This window comes from Tripterygium wilfordii, chromosome 19, assembly GCF_013401445.1.
Source record: "Tripterygium wilfordii isolate XIE 37 chromosome 19, ASM1340144v1, whole genome shotgun sequence".
Lineage (NCBI taxonomy): Eukaryota > Viridiplantae > Streptophyta > Magnoliopsida > Celastrales > Celastraceae > Tripterygium > Tripterygium wilfordii.
In genome coordinates, this window is record NC_052250.1 from 12,594,605 (window position 1) to 12,616,033 (window position 21,429).

The window sequence follows — 21,429 nt, forward strand, 5'->3', positions numbered from 1 at the left end:
TTGCACTGCAACTCACGTAACCATAATGAATACTGTCCAATATTTCTTATTGTCATAATGGTGTTAATTAGGGAGAGTAGACCCCATCTAATTAAGTCTCTGATATATGCCAACCACATTTGGTTTCTTATCTTAGATTTTTATGATATTTCATGCCATTAACACCATTCTTTTTGTTTCAACTATTTTTTTAGGGGCACTTTGGTCTCTCTATGATTATGAGGGACACTTTTCTTTTTGACAATTTTGACCCTCATCAATATATATATATATATATATATATATTAAAAATTTTGAGGTGTGGGCGCTTGCCCATCCTGGTCCTCAGCTGGCTGTAGCCCCACCCACCTTATGAATAACATGGCCCCAGATCGGCAGATCCGCATTTTTATTGAGGGAGAGGAACCATACAAAATTCAGTAGGGTTACATTAAAATTCAAGTAGGGTTATACTAGCACTATACATTGAAATGCCACTTTTACCCTAATATGGGTTTCAGTCTGGTTATAAATTTGGACCGGAGAAAAGCTCTGTCTGTTGTAGGGAAAGGGAAGAACAAAGGCAGTGCTAGTAGTAGTAGTACTGTTTATAAGGTAAGCCACCTTTACTTAACAAATTAAGGTTCTTCCATTTCTTAAGTTTTTAATTTTTGGCTTGTGGTGTTCTAGTCTTTCAGTTTGATCTTTGTTTATTTCTCTTTTGAAGTTTCAGTAGCGAAAATGGTTTCTCAAAACTGGCGTCTCAAAGCGCCATTTATACTACTAGTGCTGGTATTTAGCACAGCACACTCGGAAATATTATCCGAGAGTATAGAGAAGAACAATATTAGAAAGGGCGTCTACTTGTCTCCCAAAATGGAGATGGAACCAGGAGATGTGGCGTTTTACTACTTCTACAACATTGATTTCCCGAGAAATCATATTGCTCTCAAGAGTTTCAACGCAGAGGTGGTCGATGATTTTGGGAATTCAATCCCTTTATACGAGGTTTACCTTCACCATACTTACATTCTAAGTTATTACCAACGTAAGGGTTCGTATATACCAGATGTCCTCCAGACAGAGATTCTACCATCAGAACCAGATTTCCTGTACAAGAGGAACGATGGGGTTTGTCCAAATAGTACTCTCGGACAGTTCATTGCCCTTAGTTCTGAATTCAGAGGGACACCCACAAACATTCCTGACCCATATGGGGTCGAGCTGAACAATCCAGCTGAAGTTCCTGATGGTTATGAGCAAAAATGGTTTCTGAATGTCCACATAATCGATACCCGCGGCGCGGTGGATAAAGTGGGATGTGGTGAGTGCAGGTGTAATTTGTATAATGTTACTAATGATCAGTTTGGGCAGCCGTTGAGTCCTGATTACTATGGAGGTCTCAAGTGTTGCTATGCTCATACAAGATGCAAGGTGAAGGAAGGATTTGAGGCACCGAGGAGGGTTGTCCGAATGAAATACACTGTGACATGGAAAGACTGGGATACCTCTATTGTCCCTGCTAGACTCTATTTGTTGGATATTACTGATAATATGAAGATGGTTAGAGATTCAAATGGAGTAGCTCACCCAGAGCATGATTGTCAGGTAAGAATATATATATATATATATATATATATATATATATATAGATCTCTGTTTAATTCAAACGACCCAGTATGTAATTAATTAATGGGTTTTGAATTATATATATATGTATGTATGTATGTATGTATGTGTAGATTGAGTACATATTGGAGCCTTGTGAGAAGAAGGAGTCGACTTATGGTATATGCATCGACACCAAGAGATCAAGAATCGTCCTCCCAAAGGGTGGATATCTCATCTCCGCTGTAACCCACTTGCATATTGGAGCAATTAGTCAAACTTTGTATGGGGAGGTAATGTATAATATCATTACTACTCTAATTATAGGCATCCCAACAATTGGTATTCTAATTATCTCCGTTGTTGAATTATATACACAGAATCCTGTGCGCATAAATTAGCAGATAATTGTGATCCAATTGCTGGGCCCGGGATGTTTATTATTTTGGATGATCTGCCTTGTTTGTTCCAATTAATGACTGCGTTTGTGTTGCATTGTGAATGTATATACATATATGATAAAGGATGGACGTGTTTTATGCCAAACCATACCAATCTATGGAGATGGGGATTCAGCAGGAAATGAGGCTGGTTATGTTGTGGGTACAACCCCATGCTATCCTGAGCCAGGATCTGTGGTGATTAAAGAAGGAGAGTTTATAACGCATGAAATGGTTTATAATGGAGCTCGGAGGCTCAGCGGAACCATGGGGCTTTTCACCATTATTGTTGCAGATGAGGTTGCAGAGCTCGAGTCTGGCCCTCGTTACCTGGCTCTGGTACAACTAAATCTCATCCAAATTGTTCTATTTCTTCGCATATATGTGTGTATATATATATATATAATAATGAATTGTTTTGTGATTTGCAGATGAATAATTTGGTGATTTCAGCTGGTTCAAGAACTGTGATTGGATTGTTGGGAATGGTGGCGGCTCTGTTGGCGGTGGCAGTGGCTGTCCTGGTCAGTGTTGTTTACAGGATGAAGAAAGCAAGCGGTGATGGTTACCAATCACTGTGACTTGCGCCGATCCCTCCGTAGATTTGTCGTTAAGCGTATTATTTGCTTCTTTAAAGCCAAAGTGTGTAGTGTATAATTGAATTGGGCTTTTGGGGTGGCGGTGGTGTTCAATGGCTGCGATGATAATAAGCCGTTAAATAAATTTGTGAGTTGAGCATTACCACCGTAGGTAATGTCACATTCAATCCCAATGAAATCATTGTAGAAGTCATCCACTGAAATCATTGTAAAACGACAGCCAATTCTCTTTCTCAAATATTACTTTATTCCTTTTGGATTGGGTGAAGCTGCATTTGTCAAAAATAAAAAAAAATAAAAAATAGGAGTCACTTCCATTTCATGCACTCAGCTATTGAATTTTGAAAATTATGGGTGATAACTCGGTTGGTGAATTTTTTTATCGTCATCGTATAGAATTGAGAGGTCCTCAATCCGATTCTTATTGTTAATGCTCATATTGAATTTCAAAAAATAAAGTTATATGGTGTTGTTTTTTTTTTGATAGAATGATTGATTTTATTGATAAGCATGGCACAAAAACAATACAACCAAGTATAACAGAGCCCTAAAACACCAAAGCTATCATTCTAACCAAGCTACAAACATGTCACTCCTTAGAGCCCCTTGTTTTGCAAGACTATCAGCTACAGAATTAGCCTCTCTACACACATGATTGTATGTAATGGAAGAGAGTTGCGAGGAGAGATTTGCAATAGCATTAAAATCCTGAGCTTTAGACCAAGGTGAATCAATTTCTTTTTGTAACCAATTCACAACATTCAGAGAATCTGATTCAACCAAGATATTACCCTTCTCTTTTAACCCAAATTTCACAGAGAACTCAAGCGCAAACCTGATTGCCCTTAATTCAGCAGAGTTGGAGTCTAGATTGCTTGCAGGGCCAGAGAATATGCAAAGAAAATTTCCATTACAGTCCCTCAAGACTCCACCCACCCCCGAAGAGTAATCAAGAGAAGAACCGTCAGTGTTCCATTTGAGGCATCCTGTAGGAGGAGCAGACCATTCACAAGGGGGCCTAGTAGGTTTGATTAGATTGGTTCTGAATTTGATGCCATCAGAGGAATGCATAATTTCTGGGCCACTGTATGGAAGGTTAATCTTCACAGCCTTTAACCAAAGGCCAAATCTGATATAAACAAGATAAAGGACATTCCCCCAGTCTATATGATTTTCCTCGAAGATGACCTTGTTTCTTTCAATCCAAATGGTCCAGACTGCCGCATTGAACATCATACTCCAAACTTGTCGTTGTTTCTTTCCTGAAGCAAATGTCTGCCACTGTTCAAACAAATTGCTAAGAGTATTACCACAACACCATTCAACACCCCACCAGTTTATAATTTTGTACCAAATCATTCTTGGGCCCTCACACAGAAAAAGAAGGTGATCAACAGACTCCTCTTGCTGATGACAGAACGGACAACTTGACTCACTCCTAGGTAAAATACCAAGGCTGCATAGCCTACCCCGAGTGTTAATCCTGCCTTGTAATGCAAGCCAAACGAAGAATTCCACTTTAGGTGGCGTCCATCCTGTCCATATCTTAGAAGTGGTGACTGAGAGAAGCGATGTATCAGGACAATTTTCAGATGCACATGTTAGGGACTTGACTGTGTAGTTACCATCAATTGTGTGCCTCCAAACAATTTTGTCTCTCCTTCCTGGAGCTATAACCAAACCACCTATAACATCCAACAACTCATTCTCAAGATCCTCTTCCCATTGAAAAAGATCTCTTCTCCAAGGAATTAGCCAAGACCATTTAATACCATCCCAAAAGCCAAAAGACTCAATAGGTTGACTAGTCAAAGACGAGATACTATATAATCTGGGGAATTTGTCTTTAAGAGTAAAACCACCTAACCATAAGTCCTCCCAAAATTTCGTTAGGTTACCAGCACCAACAGAGAAAGCTAAGCCCTCCTTTATTGCTTTTTCAACATTACCCAGGCCTGGCTCCAAAAGACATTGAATATTCCTCCACAAATTGGACACTCTAGAGGAGTTAGAGGGGCCCTGAATGATGTCAGGAAGATTGTATTTTTCTTTAATCATCCTTTTCCACATTACACCTGAATTCTCTTGTGATTTGTTGTATCTCCATATCCATTTGAAAAGCAAGGCTTTATTTTTGTCTAGTATGGAACCAATACCCGTGCCACCATTGATCTTCGACTTAATCACTTGATCCCAATTTATGCAATGCACTCTCCTGTGATCATCTGTGTCTCCCCACAAAAAGTTTCTTTGTAGTCTTTCTATTCTACTGGCTACGCCCCTTGGAATTCTAAACAGAGCAAAAAAAATTATTGATTTTTTTTTAGAAAAAGTACATTTTGGGTCCAAATTTCTAGCTTTATTTTTTTAATAATAAAAATCTACCCAATTTATCTCTTCCACCTACTAATTTAAATAAGGAAATTCTCCCCAATCTCTCACAAATTAACAATTGCATGCCTTGGATAGTCACTTAGAAGTTTACTCTCTTGACCAGCAGAGGATTTTCTAAGATGATTTTCTTATTGACAATTGGGAATATAAAACAAAAGGAATTGAGAAGAATACGAGCAATCAATATATACTTTAGAAGAGAGCACAAAACGAAAGATTCCCATCTACAAGAACGTCATGCATGTAAATACAAATAATAATTGATGAAATGTCATAGAAATAATTCTGAAAATGACAAGCATATGCAAAATCTGGAGATACTGAATTCGGAATTTCAAGAAAAAAGGTTGTTACATGCTGAATCTGAATGTGTAATTTTTTTTGAAACCAAATATGTTGAGAGAAAAAATATTTTGAAGTTTCGTTTAAGAAATAAAAAGTAAATTAAAAGACTGTGATGTTATATTGTTTTATAAAAATGTCAAATAGATTATGGACGTTTATCGATGATTTCATTATGATTATGGATACCTAATGCTATGGAATTTTTAAAATTATCTTGGACCAGCAGCCGCCCTTTAATGATTCTGTCGGGTCTGATTTGATCAAATTAAATATCGCCCATCCCTAGTTGGCTAGTTGTATAAACTATTATTGTTTTTGTTGATAAAATTCAATTTCTTACACCCCTACTTTTATAAGTGCGGTGGCACTTTCTTCTGGAGATCGAATTGACAGCCAAAATTATATATTAAGGTTATCCCAACAAATCAAAATGTTCACATCACCACATCTTATATAGACTCTCTTTCCACTTCAATTCAAGCTTTGCATTACGAAGGAAACAGCAGAATCTGCAAAATAATTAGTTACAATGACATGAGAAGACAACATAAAACAATAGGGGAAAATAAGCTCCATGAATGACTAGATACAATTGCTATGTTGCCTAGAATGAGATCGAAATGAGATTTTTAGGGTTTGCCTCTTACATAGGAATCATATGTTGTATGAATTATAGAAATATATGGACATGACTTATGCGATCTTGTGAGATTATCCACTAAATTTAATGGGTTTTCATTGCTTAAACTCGAATGTTAGGAATAACAGGGGTTAGTGATGGAAATACTTTTGAGATGCACCTAGGAATGGAGCATTGAATAAGATTCGGAAATCGATTGTCAATATAAGTAGAGAATAGGCAGGACTTAATAAACCAAAGGAGTTGAATAGGTGGGGAATGTGAATTAAACACCCTAGTGCTTTTATTACTTGATTTACAATCTTGTGTTTGAAATTAATTCATTTGCTTCGATTCACTTGCTTCACATTAGTTGTTGATCAAAATATCAAATCGATTCTTCAAACAGCGTAGGCCTTAACCGCAATCGGTACTTAATTGCTTGTCAATACATTCTCGTGATAACGATACTCATCTCATCACTTCATTACTTATGAGTTTTGCACATTTGCAAAACATTTCACAACAAATACTCTATGATTAATTGATTTCTATTTAATTAAGTAGATTAATGGGATTTCGATCCTGTGTTTAGTCCAAAGCTGGTGTACATATAAATGTCATGAACAAACCTACAGCGGTGATGAGAAAAGTTGGTGGGCATTAGAAAAACATGAAAAACGAGTTTTAACGCATAATACCAGCGGCACCTAAAAGTCCTCCGCTCTTCCTCCTCCACGTATATAGCACTACCGAGTAACGGCCAATAATGAATGAGACATTGTCTGCAACTGGGACCAAACTATAATTGCACCACACCTCACTACCTCATCTTAAAGGCATAATGGGGTGGTCATTGGAGATTTGTACTCTTCCTCATCAATATAGGAATAAAATGGCCAGCTCCACGTATTTATTGAGACAGATAGAGAGAGAGCAACCAAGCCATATCTATACGTTCTGGCCATTTCTGATATTTGGACCTTTTGTGGGTAAGGTGACCTTATCTTCAAGTAGGTTTACACTGATACAGTATATACAGTGAAGTAGGGTTACACTGGTAATGTATATACAGTGAAATGCCAGTTTTACCCTAATATGGGTTCGAATCTTTATATATTTTGACCGGCAAAGCTTTTAGTCTGTGGCAGGGAAGCACCAGGCCAGTGCAAGTAGTAGCTGCTAGCAGCTTTATAATAAGGTAATTAAGCTATATATATACCTTACCTTAATATGGTGTTCTCAGATTGATCTTGTTGTCTTTCAATTTAGTTTCCAAACAATTCATGGCCGTGCAGGTGTGTAGTTCAATGGCTTCGACAATGGTGTCTGAAAATTGGTGTCTTAAGGCAGCATTAATACTATTACTGGTATCATTCAGCACAGCAGATCACTCAAGATTATTTGAGAGTACTGAGGAAAACATTAGAAAGGGCGTCTTCTTTTCTCCCGAAATGGAACTTGGACCAGGAGATGTGGCGTTTAAGTACTATTACGACACTGATTTTCCCAGAAATCACATTGCTCTCAAGAGTTTCAATGCAGAGGTGGTCGATGAGCTCGGGAAATCAGTCCCATTGCACGATGTTTACCTTCACCACACCTACGTTCTAAGTTATTACCAACGTAAAGGCTCGTATATACCAGATGTTCTCGAAACAGAGATTCTACCATCAGAACCAGATTTCCTGTACAAGAGGAATGATGGGGTTTGTCAAGATAGCGTTTTTGGACAGTTCATTGGACTTGCTTCTGAAATGAGAGGAACACCCACAAACATTCCTGATCCATACGGGATTGAACTCAATAACCCAGCTGAAGTTCCTGATGGTTATGAACAGAAATGGTTTCTCAATGCCCACATAATCGATACGCGCGGCGGGGTTGATAAGGTGGGATGTACAGAGTGCAGGTGTGATTTGTATAATGTTACTAGTGATCAGTTTGGGGAGCCGTTGAGTCCGGATTATTATGGAGGGCTCAAGTGTTGCTATGCTCATACAAGATGCAAGGTGAAGGAAGGATTTGAGGCACCGAGGAGGGCTTATCGAATGAAGTATACTTTGACATGGGCAGACTGGGATAGCTCTATCGTCCCTGCTAGAATCTATTTGTTGGATATCACTGATACTATGAAGATTGTTAGGGATTCGAATGGAGTAGTTCAGACACTGCATGATTGCCTGGTAAGAAGTCGTAATAGATCTGACTTTAGTTACCCGTATCCCAATTATTTCAGATACTGAGTTGTATGCACAGAATTTGATGTGTATTATGTGAATTATGTAAGCCAATTGGATACTGTGGGTTAAACCCAGCCGCTGCTGGGATATTTATCATTTCCGTTAGTCAATTCAATAATTAATGAGTGCAATTATGGATATGCGTAGGTTGAGTACACTTCGGAGGCTTGTGAGGAAAAGGATTTGACGTACGGTGTGTGCCTTGCCACCAAGAGAACAAGAATCATGCTCCCAAAGGGTGGATATCTCATCAGTGGTCTAACCCACATGCACATTGGGTCAATTAGTCAAACTCTGTACGGGGAGGTATATATATATATATATACATACATATGAAAACTCTAATCTGCCTTGTTTGGTCAATTTAATGAGAATCAGTACTGAATTAGTTTGTGTTGTGAATATTATTAAGGATGGACGTGTTATATGCCAAACGTTGCCGATCTATGGAGATGGGAAGGAAGCAGGAAATGAGGCTGGTTATGTTGTGGGTACAACCCCTTGTTATCCTAAGCCAGGCTCTGTAGTGATTAAGGAAGGAGAGTTTATAACGCATGAAATGGTTTATTCTGGAGCTCGAAGGCTCACCGGAACCATGGGGCTGTTCAACATTATTGTTGCAGATCTTGAAGAAGCAGAGCACGAGCCTAACCCACGTTACCCGACTCAGGTAAGAATTTGATCCAATTTTTTTTTAGTTTTTTTCAGTTACATACATACATACATACTTATATATGTGTATATATATATCTGTGAAAAGAAGAGCACCATGATGATGTGTATGCTGTTTTGTAATTTGCAGGTGATTCTTGAGCACATGAACAATTTGGTAAACTCTGGTTCACCGGTGATTGGATTGTTGGGAATGGTGGTGGCTTTGTTGGCAGTGGCTGTTGCTGTTCTTGTTGGTGTTCTGTATAGGATGAAGAGTGCAAGCCGTGATGGTTACCAGTCACTGTGACGTTGATCATTTGAATGAATTGGTTCTCCATATCTATATCTATATCTATATATATATATATATTTGTTTATTGTATGTCTAATTAAAGCGAGTATAGGGTAGGGAGGGGGTTTGGGGTTGGAGGTGCCGAATATTGTTCTGATGTAGTATTCAATAAAAGAAGTTTGTTGTGGTGTGGGTAATTTTCGTTTGATTTTCTATTGAAAATCTAGATTATAAAACAAAAGGAATTGAGAAGAAATCAAGCAGTCTACTGTCAACGAAGGGGCAGACAGTATAGGCTCTGTGGTGGTTCTCCATGCGGCCATGGCTGGCTTTGTCGATATATGCAGCAATCACCGAATCACCATCGATCGTAGCTACTACTGTCGGTGGGGTGTCTGAATAACAGAGCTTGTGGTAGCACCGGTTCCAAAAACAAACAATTTTTCTTAAAAAATATTTAGAAGGTTGATAAATAAAAAATATAAGTGATTTCAACAATTTTAATTCATGCATTTCGGATTTATTGCTTTCTGGGACATTAAATAGGGAAACAATTAGTGTTCTATGTGGGATGCTTCTTACAGCTCGTAATGGGCCAAAAAGGAAATCAGATCATTTCTAGTGGGCCCAAAGTTTCAAAATTAAAAGCCCGTTCCACAGAACCAAACAAGTAAATGAGAAATTAAACAGGCCCAAAGTCCAATATGAAGCCCAAAACATAAAACCAATACAATCCCTAAGATTTTTAATAAGGGTAAATTCCAATAAACATTTGTTGTAACCGGTGTGGGTCGCAAGTTTAATTTAAAAGACTGAAAGAATATTCATAATAACCAATTGCAGCACGACACTTTCTTTCAACAGGCCGCACTGTGATGTAGCAATACTTTTCATGTGCACTACTAGTCAAGGGCCATCGGGATGGACTTATTCATTCACAAACACCTAGTAATTTTTTACATATACAATTCTAAATAGATTATTTAAAATATCTCACATCAATATTGGATTCCCAAATCATGTGGTTCTTCACGAAACCCAGTCTCTACCACTTAAAAAGGCATACGTACGATTAAATGAGACGGCCATAGGAAAAATAAAATCGTACGGTCGATATATATGGGAATCAATACATAAGCGCGTTGATTGTCTTAAAATACCAAACTATGCTCTAGTAATCAGTTTGAAACAAATTTGAAATTTCGGTTATTGACTTGAAACGTTTGAATTTCCGATGACTAAATTGGGATTTCAAAAATCTTTCAGTGCAAAAGTTGTATTAACTATGTGTAAAGTTGTGTTAACTCTGTGTTAATAATCAATAGTTATTCCAAATACCACATAGGGTTGAGGATAAATTGGGGGTTTGTATCATTGCTCATTTTTAATTCAAGAATCTAAAGTCGGTGATGGAAGTTACCATTACTTGAGAGTTAAGGCATATATAACAGTTTGTCCATTCAAACTTCAAAGTTGGATTTTTTGACAAGTCAGTATATTTAAAATCTTCCATGATTTTCCAGGCAAGATGCAGGGTTACTAGTCACCATATCAGTCGATGACCGAAATCTATACATACATGTATGTATGTATGTATATATTGAAATCTATATATATGTAAACAGATTTAGTTACTGTCCACCACACGGAAATAACTTTGCTGGCTGCTTCTTTCATCAATTGGTACGTCTTGTCTTTATTTCTGTGATGATATCTTCTTTTGCAGTAGAGCTGTAGAGAGTAGAGTGATTGTTGGGACTCTCTTGCTGTTCGATTCTATATCAGTTATACTATATGTATGTATATATATGCGATTTCCCTCTACCAGTTTGCATGGTTGTTGGTTTTGAAACAAATCGTATTCTGATGTTGCCTTGCCGTTTTTACTATTGAACTGCAGAAACTTGGTGCAATTCGATGAAATGTTTCTGTTTGGTATGCTTGTTTTCCATGCGTTTTCTTTTTCATTTTCCCGAAAAACATAAAATAATAAATAAAAAACACGTTTGGTTACCCATTTTAGAAAATACGAAAAACAGAAAATCACTTGAAAACGGAAAACGAAAGAAAAGTCCTGCTAGCTATTTGACTTAAAAGATGTTGTAGTTTCTTGCTTATTTTAAGCTTTATCTGTTATATTATGAAAGAGTAGGTTTCTATGTCTTCAATCTTATTGATTTTTTCTGAACTTAAGTACGACAATGTGTTTGGTTTATTGATTGTGGAAAATGAAACCAGCAGGGCAACATGATTCAATGGTGTTTGTGCTTACTGATGCTGCTACTGGCAAATAACATTCCACATTCAGAAGCTACTAGCAGAAGTGAAAATAAGATCAAATCTGCAGTTTTTCTATCACCTAAATTGACTTTCGGACCGGGAGTAGTCGTGAACAAACTTTTATACAACGTTGATTTTCCCAAAGGTCATATTGCTATCAAGAGTTTCAATGGTGAACTCGTCGATGAGGCCGGAAATTCAGTTCCCCTTCACGAAACCTATCTGCATCACTGGGTTCTCGAAAGATACTATCAGCTCAAAGACTCGGCTAATTCCAGCAACGTTACTAGAATTCAAGTGAAAAATAGTGGCCTATGCGAGGGTAGTTTTCTGAGGCAATATTTTGGCCTCGGATCCGAAACGCGAAAAACAGAAACACACATTCCAGATCCTTATGGAATAGAAGCTGGTAATCCAGCTGAAATTCCTTATGGATATGAGGAGATATGGATGCTTAATGTCCACGGAATCGATACGCGAGGCGTGGAAAATACATTGGGATGCACTGAATGCTGGTGTGATCTATATAATGTCACAGAGAATATTAATGGTCAGCCATTGAGTCCAAACTACAAAGGAGGTTTATTATGTTGCAACGATGGAAAGCAGTGCAGATTAAGGAAAAATTATAAGGGTGCCATTAGGAATCTCTATCTGAGATATACAGTCAAATGGGTTGATTGGGATAGCAAAAACATTATTCCACTCAACATTTATATCTTTGACATCACAGATACTGAGAGAGTGAATAATACCTCAGGCATAATCAGTATCCAACATAATTGCCAGGTACAAATTAAGTTTCCTTCTTTTTTCTCTCTCCTTTTTTCGATTACCTTAATGTTAACAATAGTCGGTGGCTGAGATGGTGAACTTGACCACGGTACCTCTTAGCGTAAGTGGGAGGTCGTGAGTTCAAGTCTTCATTATTGCAATTTGTGAGATGAACCATTTCTCAGCCCAACGTGTGTAAGGCCACCCTGCATCTGCACTTGGCCCAATTGGTCCATGGAGGTTACAGAATCTTCCATGTGGCCTTGGATTTTCCAGCCAGTTGTCCGGTGGACAGCTGGGTGAGTTACACGTTACCAAAAAAATGTTACCTTAACGCTCTTCCAAACAGTGACTAACCCCATATAGTTCTACTACTGCAGATTGAGTATGATGTTCAGACTTGCAATGCTACTGGTGTAGCTAGGAAGAAAAGGTGCATTGATGCCAAAACGACGAGCCTCACCATTCCAACCGGTGGGTATCTCATCTATGGCGTTGGCCACCAACATGCAGGTGGTGCTGGTACAACTCTATATGGAAAGGTAATCTCTAGCGCTAGCATCTTACATTAGCGGATTTTCTATCCACGAAGTCATTAATCTGATTAACCAAACTGTTATGTAATTTCAGCATGGACGCGTTTTATGTTCTTCATTACCGACTTATGGGAAAGGGAAAGAAGCAGGGAATGAAGCTGGTTATATTGTTGGAATGTCAACCTGCTATCCTAAACCAGGCTCTGTCAAGATCGCCGACGGGGAGAAACTTGTTGTGGAGTCGAATTATAACAGTACCCAGGAGCACATTGGAGTGATGGGACTCTTCTATATTTTGGTTGCAGACCGTATTGCCTAACCAGAGTCCTTAAGCAGTGGTTGTTGTTGCTACTGGAGCATGAGGTTGTTTTTTTGTTTGGTGATATATGAAGTTAGAAATGTAATGTTGTAATAAGTCTAGAAAACCATTTGTTTTTCTTTGTCCTCTTGAGACAAATGACAGTGTTAAGATTATGATACTATAAACATATTATGTTCGGTATACTTGTTTTTCATAGGTTTTTTGTTTTCATTTTACGAAAAAACATAAACAATCCAAAAAAAACATGTCTAATTGTCATTTTGGAGAACGTGAAAATAGAAAATCACTTGAAAACAGAAAACGAAATTTTCTGAAAATAGGAAATAAAAAATGAAAATATAGAAAACAACATTGGAAGATTCACCAACTAAGTTATCACTCAAGTGATTTTGTTCGATAATTATTACATGCATGGACTAGAAGTGCTTTCAAATTGTATGGACTCGGGAGATCCGATGTTTGACTCCCACTTGAAGCAATATTCTTGTGGCCACGCGCTGAGCTTTAACCTCAACTTACCTTATCGTCAGGCGAGACTTCTATACAAGCGGGTTTGACGATCAAAATTTAGATCCATATCGGATATCCCTAAAAAAATATATGAACCCAAGATCATTCATTAATTTTTGATGGATTTAACCAACATGTGAAGTTTCACCTTCAGAAAGACTCAAAGACGAGGAACAACAGTAGCACTAAATTAATAGGGATAAAAAAAATAACAAAGTCATTGAGGTGAGCATGACTTTCTTATTTGAAAGAGAAAAGGTAAAATCTTTCCACATATAGCTCCTTAATACTCCACTTAGAAAGTATTAGTGCCAGACACAGAATCTTGCACCCATTCAAATGGGGAAATAGGTGGACGGTGCAAAGCCATTGTACCTTGTATAAAAATTTAAAAAGCAGGACATATATATCTACTTCCCTGTTCGCCCTTTTGACTCCTCTGTTTTGTTTTCTTTTGTTGGCATAACTGCTTTAACCAACTTTCCAATTCTTTATAATTTTATCTAATTACTCCATATTTCTTTCATAAAGTTTCCTATAATGTTAACATATATAGATAATTCTAGTTCCTAATCATCAATAATGCATTTTCTTGGAGGAAAAAAAAAAATTCGTAGTAACTCTACAGTTAACCGTGCTTCTGCGAGAACACTATTGAGATGAGTGATTTACCGGAAAGGCAAAGTCGTGCATACCCAATGTATCTATGAGAACCGAACAACTCAAAGTGGATAATATTTTTGATGTGTATTGGGCTGAAAATTCTAATACAACATCCCGTATTAACTCTACAGTTAAACGTGCTTCTTGTTGTAAATCCACACTTCCATACACACCAATAATATTGTATGTTTTGGGTTGTCCGGTTTTCGTGGATACATCGGATCTGCACGCTTTGTTTCTTCTTAGCCCCAAACAAGTGGCCTAGGCCCAACTCACTCAAATCCAAAAAAATGTCTGGTTAGTGGTTAAGGGTGGACTTAACCTTATAAATAAGCCATTAATGTCCACATCTTTCGATGTAAGACTTCAACACTTCTGCTATAGCACCATCCCTTTTCCCTTCATGTCATGGGATGACTATGCTCTTTATCCTGTTGTGGATAATACTGAAATTAAGGTAAAGCAGAGGAATAATAAAGTTCTTAGTGGGATACGAATGACTCAATGAGGGAATAATACTACCGGGGACCAGTTTAAAATATGGCTATAAAAAATAATTTTTGCTTTTCCACGACCATTTTCTCTTGGCTCGAATGTCATTATATACTTAGAAAAAGAAGAGCAGTAGCAAGGCAAGAGTAGGTTCCAGTTTTTTGGACTCTCGCAGCGTCGCTTGCCCGGAGATGTGGGGAAGAAGGAAGAAGAAGAAGAAGAAGGAGATGAGGAGAGTGGGTTGCGCAGGATGATGGAGGGTATCTATCCTTCTTTTTCCTCCCATCGGATGCGCAGCGTTTATTCACAAGGCAAGTCACAGAGGCAAAGGGAAGGCAACGCCTTTCTTTCTTTCTAGGCATAAACTGGACTGTGTTCTACTAGTCTATTATGTTTTCTGCTTGTAGGCTGAAGCTAAAGCATTAAATAAGGCTAAAATATTCTGCAGTTTTCTTTTGGCTACTTGTCAATGTTTGCTTATAACTTTGTTTCGATGAATCACTCTCTCTGCATCTCTCCCTTAATGAGCTTTTTACCATTCTATGCAAGGGTGGAGCCCTAGAAAATTTTTTTAGGTATATTTTATAACAATATAATTTATTGAAATGATATTATCCATCAATATTCATTTTAATGTTTGGTCTCACAAAATAGCACAAACATATATATACACTTACTAAAAAAATACACATAAAAAATATATACAAACTATATACATAGAGGGCTTCTCAAGTGCGGGATCATCTAACGCCATTCACGTGCCGACCCCATCATATGTGCCGGCCACACTTACACATAATGAATGGTGTTAGATGGATCCGGAATTTCTTACTTGAGAATTTATATATATATATAGTGCAGTAGTGTATATATATCTACCTAAAAAAAAATATACACAACCATTTATTCCCACTTATTCTTGCTTTAGCTGCTTTTAGCCCTTGCACCTATTACCTACTTTTATCTGCTTTTAGCCCTTACTTATTCTAGGCATTCTATCTTGTCCTCTCCTCACAGGCATGTCTCAAAGCTTCGTTGCTTTACCTTTAGTGGTAGTAGAAGTAGTGTGTGTATATATATATGTATGTATGTGTGTGTATATATATGTGTATTATATGTAAAAAATTTGGAAAAATTTGAGGGGACTACGCTCCATCCGCCCTTGATTCTATGGAAGCTTGCATACTTTGTAACTTCCAATGTCCCCTGCAGCAGGGCTTATTTTAGCCAAGTATAGCCAACTACAAAAAATCAATAGTAACTTAGTAAGTAACCAAGTGCATCCATATTGAGAAACTATTTTGATCTTGTATTATCCTCCAAACCATGCAGACGCAATGGTTTGGAAAGGTAATTGCCAAAAAGAACTACAAATAATAAGAAGAAACTCCAATGAACGTGACATGCTCACACAAATAGGGATGGCGAAAAAAAAAAAAAGTCCGAGCTCAACCTGAAAGATACTCAATCTGTTTAAAATCTGAAAACCGATTAATATTTAAATTTCCCTTCATAGAAAAAGGAAAAATAGAAAAGAAAAGTAAAATAATGAATTCTACGAGTTTTTTTTCTTCCTCTTTTCATTGTGATTAAAATCGCGTGCGGATTGGTTGGACCGTAAAACCGATGAATTGGTCACCAAGTCAGCACGATTTTGGTAGCAGTCACACAAGAACTCGGATAAAACATTGAACCAGTGACCGAGTCGCTCGTCCGACACGATTCTGATAACATTTTCTTAGGACTTGAACTTTAACAAAGTTTACAATAGCCCATAGGGCCCAGACCTTTCTCTTGATTGGGCCACAATCTCTAAGGAGTTGGATAACGGAAGAGTTCATAGTCGGCATCTCTGGCTTGGACTTGGACCCATCTGATCATTTATTGGACTCGCTTTAAAAGCCCATTAGTTCCTTCGAAGTGGGCTTTTCTTCTGTGCAAAGTGCAAACGACCTACCGCTCTAGTGATGTTGATGTTCAGACAGATGGGTCTTTAAAAAGTCCATTACTTCCTTCCTCTTTTGCCCTCCTTTATGTGGCCTTGCTCATGATAAAAAAGAGAATAAAACCTACTGCAGTCTGCAGCTGTGCAAACGGACACACCCTGAATGCAACTCACTGCCGTAATAAAGCATTGCAAAGACGTACAACAGCTCCAACAAGTTCACGCTCAATTTATCACCACCGGCCTTCTCCGTCTCCATCCTCCTCACATCTTAACTAATATCCTCCACTCCATTAACAACTTCGCCGTCACCACTGCCGACGTGAAATCGTCGTCTGCAGCTGTACTAAGCTATGCAATCTCAGTCTTCAATTCTATCTCAAACCCATCAACGTTTTGCTACAACACCATCATTAGAGCACATACTCTTCTCTCGGCCCCTCTGTCTGCCCTCGGCATTTTTGCTCGAATGCACAAACTCTCCGTCCCTCCTGATTTCCACTCCTTCCCTTTTGCCCTCAAGGCCTGCGCTCAGCTTCGGGCGGTTTGGACGACTGTAACAATCCACTCTCAAGTATTTAAGTTCGGGTTTGTGGCTGATCTGTATGTCGTTAATTGTCTTATTCATGGGTACGCGGCAATTGGGTCTTTGACGGATGCATATTGGGTGTTTGATGAAAGTCCTGACAAGGACGTTATCTCTTATAATACTTTGATTGATGGATTTGTGAAATTCGGTGACGTTGTACGAGCTAGGGAAGTGTTTAATATGATGCCCGTACGAGATGCCGTCTCTTGGGGTACCCTTGTTGCTGGTTATGCTCAGGCCAAGCAATGTAAGGAGGCAATTGAGCTCTTTTGTGAAATGATGAACACTGGGATTCGACCGGATAATAGAGCATTGGTTTCTGCTCTTTCTGCTTGTGCAGAGCGGGGAGAACTAGAGCGAGGCAAGGCAATTCACGAATACATTAAACAGAACAGGATTCGAGTGGATTCCTTCTTGTCAACTGGGTTGGTGGATCTGTATGCAAAGTGTGGTTGCATCGAGACTGCCGCGGATATCTTTGAGTCAAGTCCTGATAAGAGCTCGTTTACCTGGAACGCCATGATTACTGGGCTAGCAATGCACGGTCATGGCCACCTATCATTGAATTACTTCTCGAGAATGAAAGAGGCTGGAATTCCACCGGATGGAATAAGCTTCCTTGGAGTCCTGGTGGGATGTAGCCACACCGGTCTAGTTCGTGAAGCACAGAAACTATTTGATGAGATGGAATCTGTCTATGGGGTCACTCGAGAACTCAAGCACTATGGCTGCATGGCTGATTTGCTAGGACGGGCCGGTTTGATCAAGGAAGCAATGGAAATGATAAAGGGGATGCCCACTGGGGGTGATGCATTTGTGTGGGCTGGATTGCTTGGAGGATGTAGAATACATGGCAATGTCGGGATTGCGGAGAAGGCAGCAGAGCAAGTAATGGAGCTCAAGCCTAAAGATGGTGGGGTTTATTCAATCATGGCTAATGTTTATGCCAGTGCAGAGAGATGGGACGAGGTAACCAAGATTAGGAGATTAATGGATGCTAATAAGAAGGTCAAGAGGATTGCTGGTTACAGCTTGATTCAGTTGAATGGGGTTATGCATGAATTTATTGCTGGAGATACCTTGCATCCTCTAACTGATGAGATATATCTAGTTTTAAATGAAATCAGAGAACATCAATTTGAGACTTGTTAAGTAGTACAGTACAGTCAACTGAACAAGATTGAGCAACCAGGCAGCTCCTGGATTTCCTCACCCTGTTGGCACCCACCCACCTTGAAGCTGAAGAGTAAACATGTGCTCCACACTTATTGGGCTCTAGTTCCTCAATTTTACTGGCTGCCAACTCTGCCATTTCTACATGACAGGGTTGAGTTGAAGTCTATCTTAATTGAGAGGACAGTTTCATAAAGTCACTCAGAATATAAATAGATGTTGTGTTTTAGGTTTTTTGCAATCTAATCTCATATTATTTTTCTCTCTTGTGACGGCCACCAAGTCGTAGCGAGAGCATATTGTACTTTGATACTCCTTGAAAGTAGTGACATCATTGTTGAACCACACAAATCTTGTGTCTGATAATTTTTGTGCTCCTAATTTTGTTGTTTGCATTGTTGAAATCATAACGGACACCTACTGGGTGGGGATCTCCATATAACTGTATCAGGTTGAATGGGCATTGCACTGATGAATTTTTCAGCATCAGCTAAAAAATTAGCATGGCCAAGTAGATCAACCATGCAACCATAGTGTTGACTAGGGGGGCAGAGATTATACACATTTGAGTAATTGCTTTAAAGTACTGGGACGACACACATTTGGGGTTCGGAGTTAGCAAGTCTTGAGGGTGAAAGGAAGACGGTTGATTTGCTGAGCGACATATTTAAACCTCTCGGATTCTGTGAAAATGCCCACTATTTTGGAGGGCCGCCAGCAAATAAAGGCTTAAAGATTAGGCCCATTTGAGACGCTTGAAAGCCCTTCAGATCCGATGAAGGGCTCAGGCCCATCGAAATAGGACAAGCCCTTGTCATGCAGCCCTATAGGCCCATTTGACATGTCATTTTCACAATCAAATCAGTGCATGTACAATTGGTGAGAAAAAAAAAGTTAAGGATTCCAATGTTTTTTGTTTTACATATGTGTTAAATATTGAGATGAACGCACATGATCCATATAAAATCGTATGCGTCTATCTCAACATTTAATGTGCGTCCATCCCAACATTTTGGATAATTAGAATAAAAAAAACATTGAAATTCGTAACACTGTTGGTTGAAGATATATCACATGTCGGAGTGCAATCTAATTTATCTAGCTAGTGGAAAGAATATATGTCGTTTTAATGCGTTCCTGGGTGGTTTTAGGCTGTAGGAGATGCGATTTCCGTGTTACTTAATAATCCACAGCGACATATTCCACGTTGACATAGAGTTTGAGATGATAGTAATATCATGCATACATGATATATATTCTCTTGACCTGCATACATATATTATTCTCTTGACCTTTGCAGCATGGAATAAGCCCATCCAAACTCATTTATTCTGCACATTAATAACTAATATATATATATATATACACACACAGCTATAGTTCCTGGCACAGCTGTATCAATGAGATATGGATCGGAGCAGTACTAGCAACGTGACATACGTGGAGATTAGATTATCTGAAAAATAGTGCTCATGATTCTCGACTTATGGGATTAATATATAAGCACAAAGGGTATATATATATATATACATATATTCTGCAGTACGTACAATACTTAAAAACAGTGCAAATCATTTCCTATAAATGCCAGTTAGAGGTTTTGTACATTTTATGCATAGATTAGAAATTCTTTGGTAGTTAGCTATCCTCTCTCTCTCTCTCTCTCTCTCTATAAATAAATATATATATATATATATATATGTTGGTTGGAGAAGCTTCAAATCTTCCTCAAAGGCTTCCAACATTCCTCTATAATAACACCAACAAACCCCAAGTTTCAGTATTTGGATCGTTGGTAAGAGTGTTGGAAGCTGCTGAGGGGGATTTAGAGCTTTACTCCTTCCCAAAAAGAGATCCTAATCCGGACGGAATGGTAAGAACATAAACTCCTCTCCCACTCAATTGCAAATTACATGACATAGATGATGGATCAATCTCTACTCTGAAGTAATTGATTGGCCATCACTCTATGAGGCACTTATTAGCTAGAGCGCCAACTAATTATGCCTCTCTCTCATAAGTTATTGAGTTATATTCTTAATTTTTTGAAGGAGATATGTAGAAACTAACATTGCATATTGTGCTGTTAGATATAACATCGTATAAATGATGTGAAATATCCCAACCTAAAAAAATAATTTATTGGGCCGAACCGAATGGCAAAATAACAATATAAGATGGTATCAGAGTAAGATGTCATGAGTTCAAACCTTATACTGGGTATTGATTGAGAAATTGGATCATATGTTTGGGTGCCCCTTAATTAACGGGTTTTGAATTTTCACATGTTGAGCAGTCGGATTGTCCAACCCAAACTTATTGGGTTGAATGACAAAGTAATATTGTGCCGCTTAAATAGTTATATTATCACTAAAGAGCAAAAGTGTCTTGTCAAATAATTTTGTGATTACGAGAGAAACGACAATTAATTGTGTTTTCTTAATATATATATATATCAACTTAGGAGAAACAACAACGAAGAAACCCTAATAAAAACCAATTTGTAGTGAAAGACACGTTTGTCCTACACCTTTCATATGCACCCACAAATTAACATGAAATGTCATTGTCATTTGGAAAGTAGTATTATTAAATTAAGCAAACCTAGGTAGTTACTTTGTTATTCTCGTCAGCAAAATTATAATTTTGCTAACTGTTAAATTAACATTAATTTCTTGGGTGCCTATAATTCTATAAATTAATAACTCCGGAGCTAGCTTACCATGCAACCCTAGAAATAGCTCAAAAGGTCGTTTGGCATCAGCATCTACATGTATGTGGCAAATTGTTTTATTTGGTTTTCCTAGCATTGAGCTCCCTTAATTACTTATATGAATATATATATATACATATATATATATATATATATATATATATATATATATATATATATATATGTATATATCTATCTCATTGAAATAGTGTGCTGATGTGCTCCCATGTCTTTTCTTCTTGAACTCATTCAAGTAAGA

The 21,429-nt window shown here is 38.1% G+C and overlaps 5 protein-coding genes across 6 annotated transcripts; 4 read left to right on the forward strand and 1 right to left on the reverse strand.

The window, feature by feature from the left end:
• The first annotated feature begins 439 nt into the window (after positions 1-439).
• Positions 440-2,943, forward strand: LOC119986302. The gene is made up of 5 exons (XM_038830879.1): positions 440-594; positions 707-1,587; positions 1,722-1,880; positions 2,112-2,366; positions 2,459-2,943. The coding sequence occupies exons 2-5, from the start codon at positions 721-723 to the stop codon at positions 2,606-2,608; spliced, it is 1,431 nt and encodes a 476-aa protein (XP_038686807.1). The 5' UTR covers positions 440-594; positions 707-720; the 3' UTR covers positions 2,609-2,943.
• Positions 2,817-4,696, reverse strand: LOC119985586. Its single transcript, XM_038829878.1, has 2 exons — positions 3,201-4,696; positions 2,817-2,895 (listed from the first exon to the last, which is right to left on the reverse strand). Exons 1-2 carry the CDS (start codon positions 4,694-4,696, stop codon positions 2,817-2,819), a joined length of 1,575 nt encoding a protein of 524 aa, XP_038685806.1.
• Positions 4,697-7,022: 2,326 nt separating this feature from the next.
• LOC119985188 lies at positions 7,023-9,429 on the forward strand. Its single transcript, XM_038829393.1, has 5 exons — positions 7,023-7,185; positions 7,283-8,170; positions 8,375-8,533; positions 8,640-8,897; positions 9,030-9,429. Exons 2-5 carry the CDS (start codon positions 7,295-7,297, stop codon positions 9,186-9,188), a joined length of 1,452 nt encoding a protein of 483 aa, XP_038685321.1. The 5' UTR covers positions 7,023-7,185; positions 7,283-7,294; the 3' UTR covers positions 9,189-9,429.
• Positions 9,430-10,721: 1,292 nt separating this feature from the next.
• LOC119985063 lies at positions 10,722-13,265 on the forward strand. Of its 2 annotated transcripts, none has more exons than XM_038829224.1 (4): positions 10,722-10,856; positions 11,412-12,242; positions 12,608-12,769; positions 12,858-13,265. In XM_038829224.1, the coding sequence occupies exons 1-4, from the start codon at positions 10,761-10,763 to the stop codon at positions 13,080-13,082; spliced, it is 1,314 nt and encodes a 437-aa protein (XP_038685152.1). In that variant the 5' UTR covers positions 10,722-10,760; the 3' UTR covers positions 13,083-13,265. The 2 variants fall into 2 exon arrangements, with proteins under 2 accessions (XP_038685152.1, XP_038685154.1); XM_038829226.1 differs by having other exon boundaries at positions 11,415-12,242.
• Positions 13,266-16,790: 3,525 nt separating this feature from the next.
• Positions 16,791-18,784, forward strand: LOC119985212 (pentatricopeptide repeat-containing protein At5g61800). The gene has a single exon (XM_038829435.1). The coding sequence runs from the start codon at positions 16,859-16,861 to the stop codon at positions 18,434-18,436; it is 1,578 nt and encodes a 525-aa protein (XP_038685363.1). The 5' UTR covers positions 16,791-16,858; the 3' UTR covers positions 18,437-18,784.
• The last annotated feature ends 2,645 nt before the right edge of the window (positions 18,785-21,429 follow it).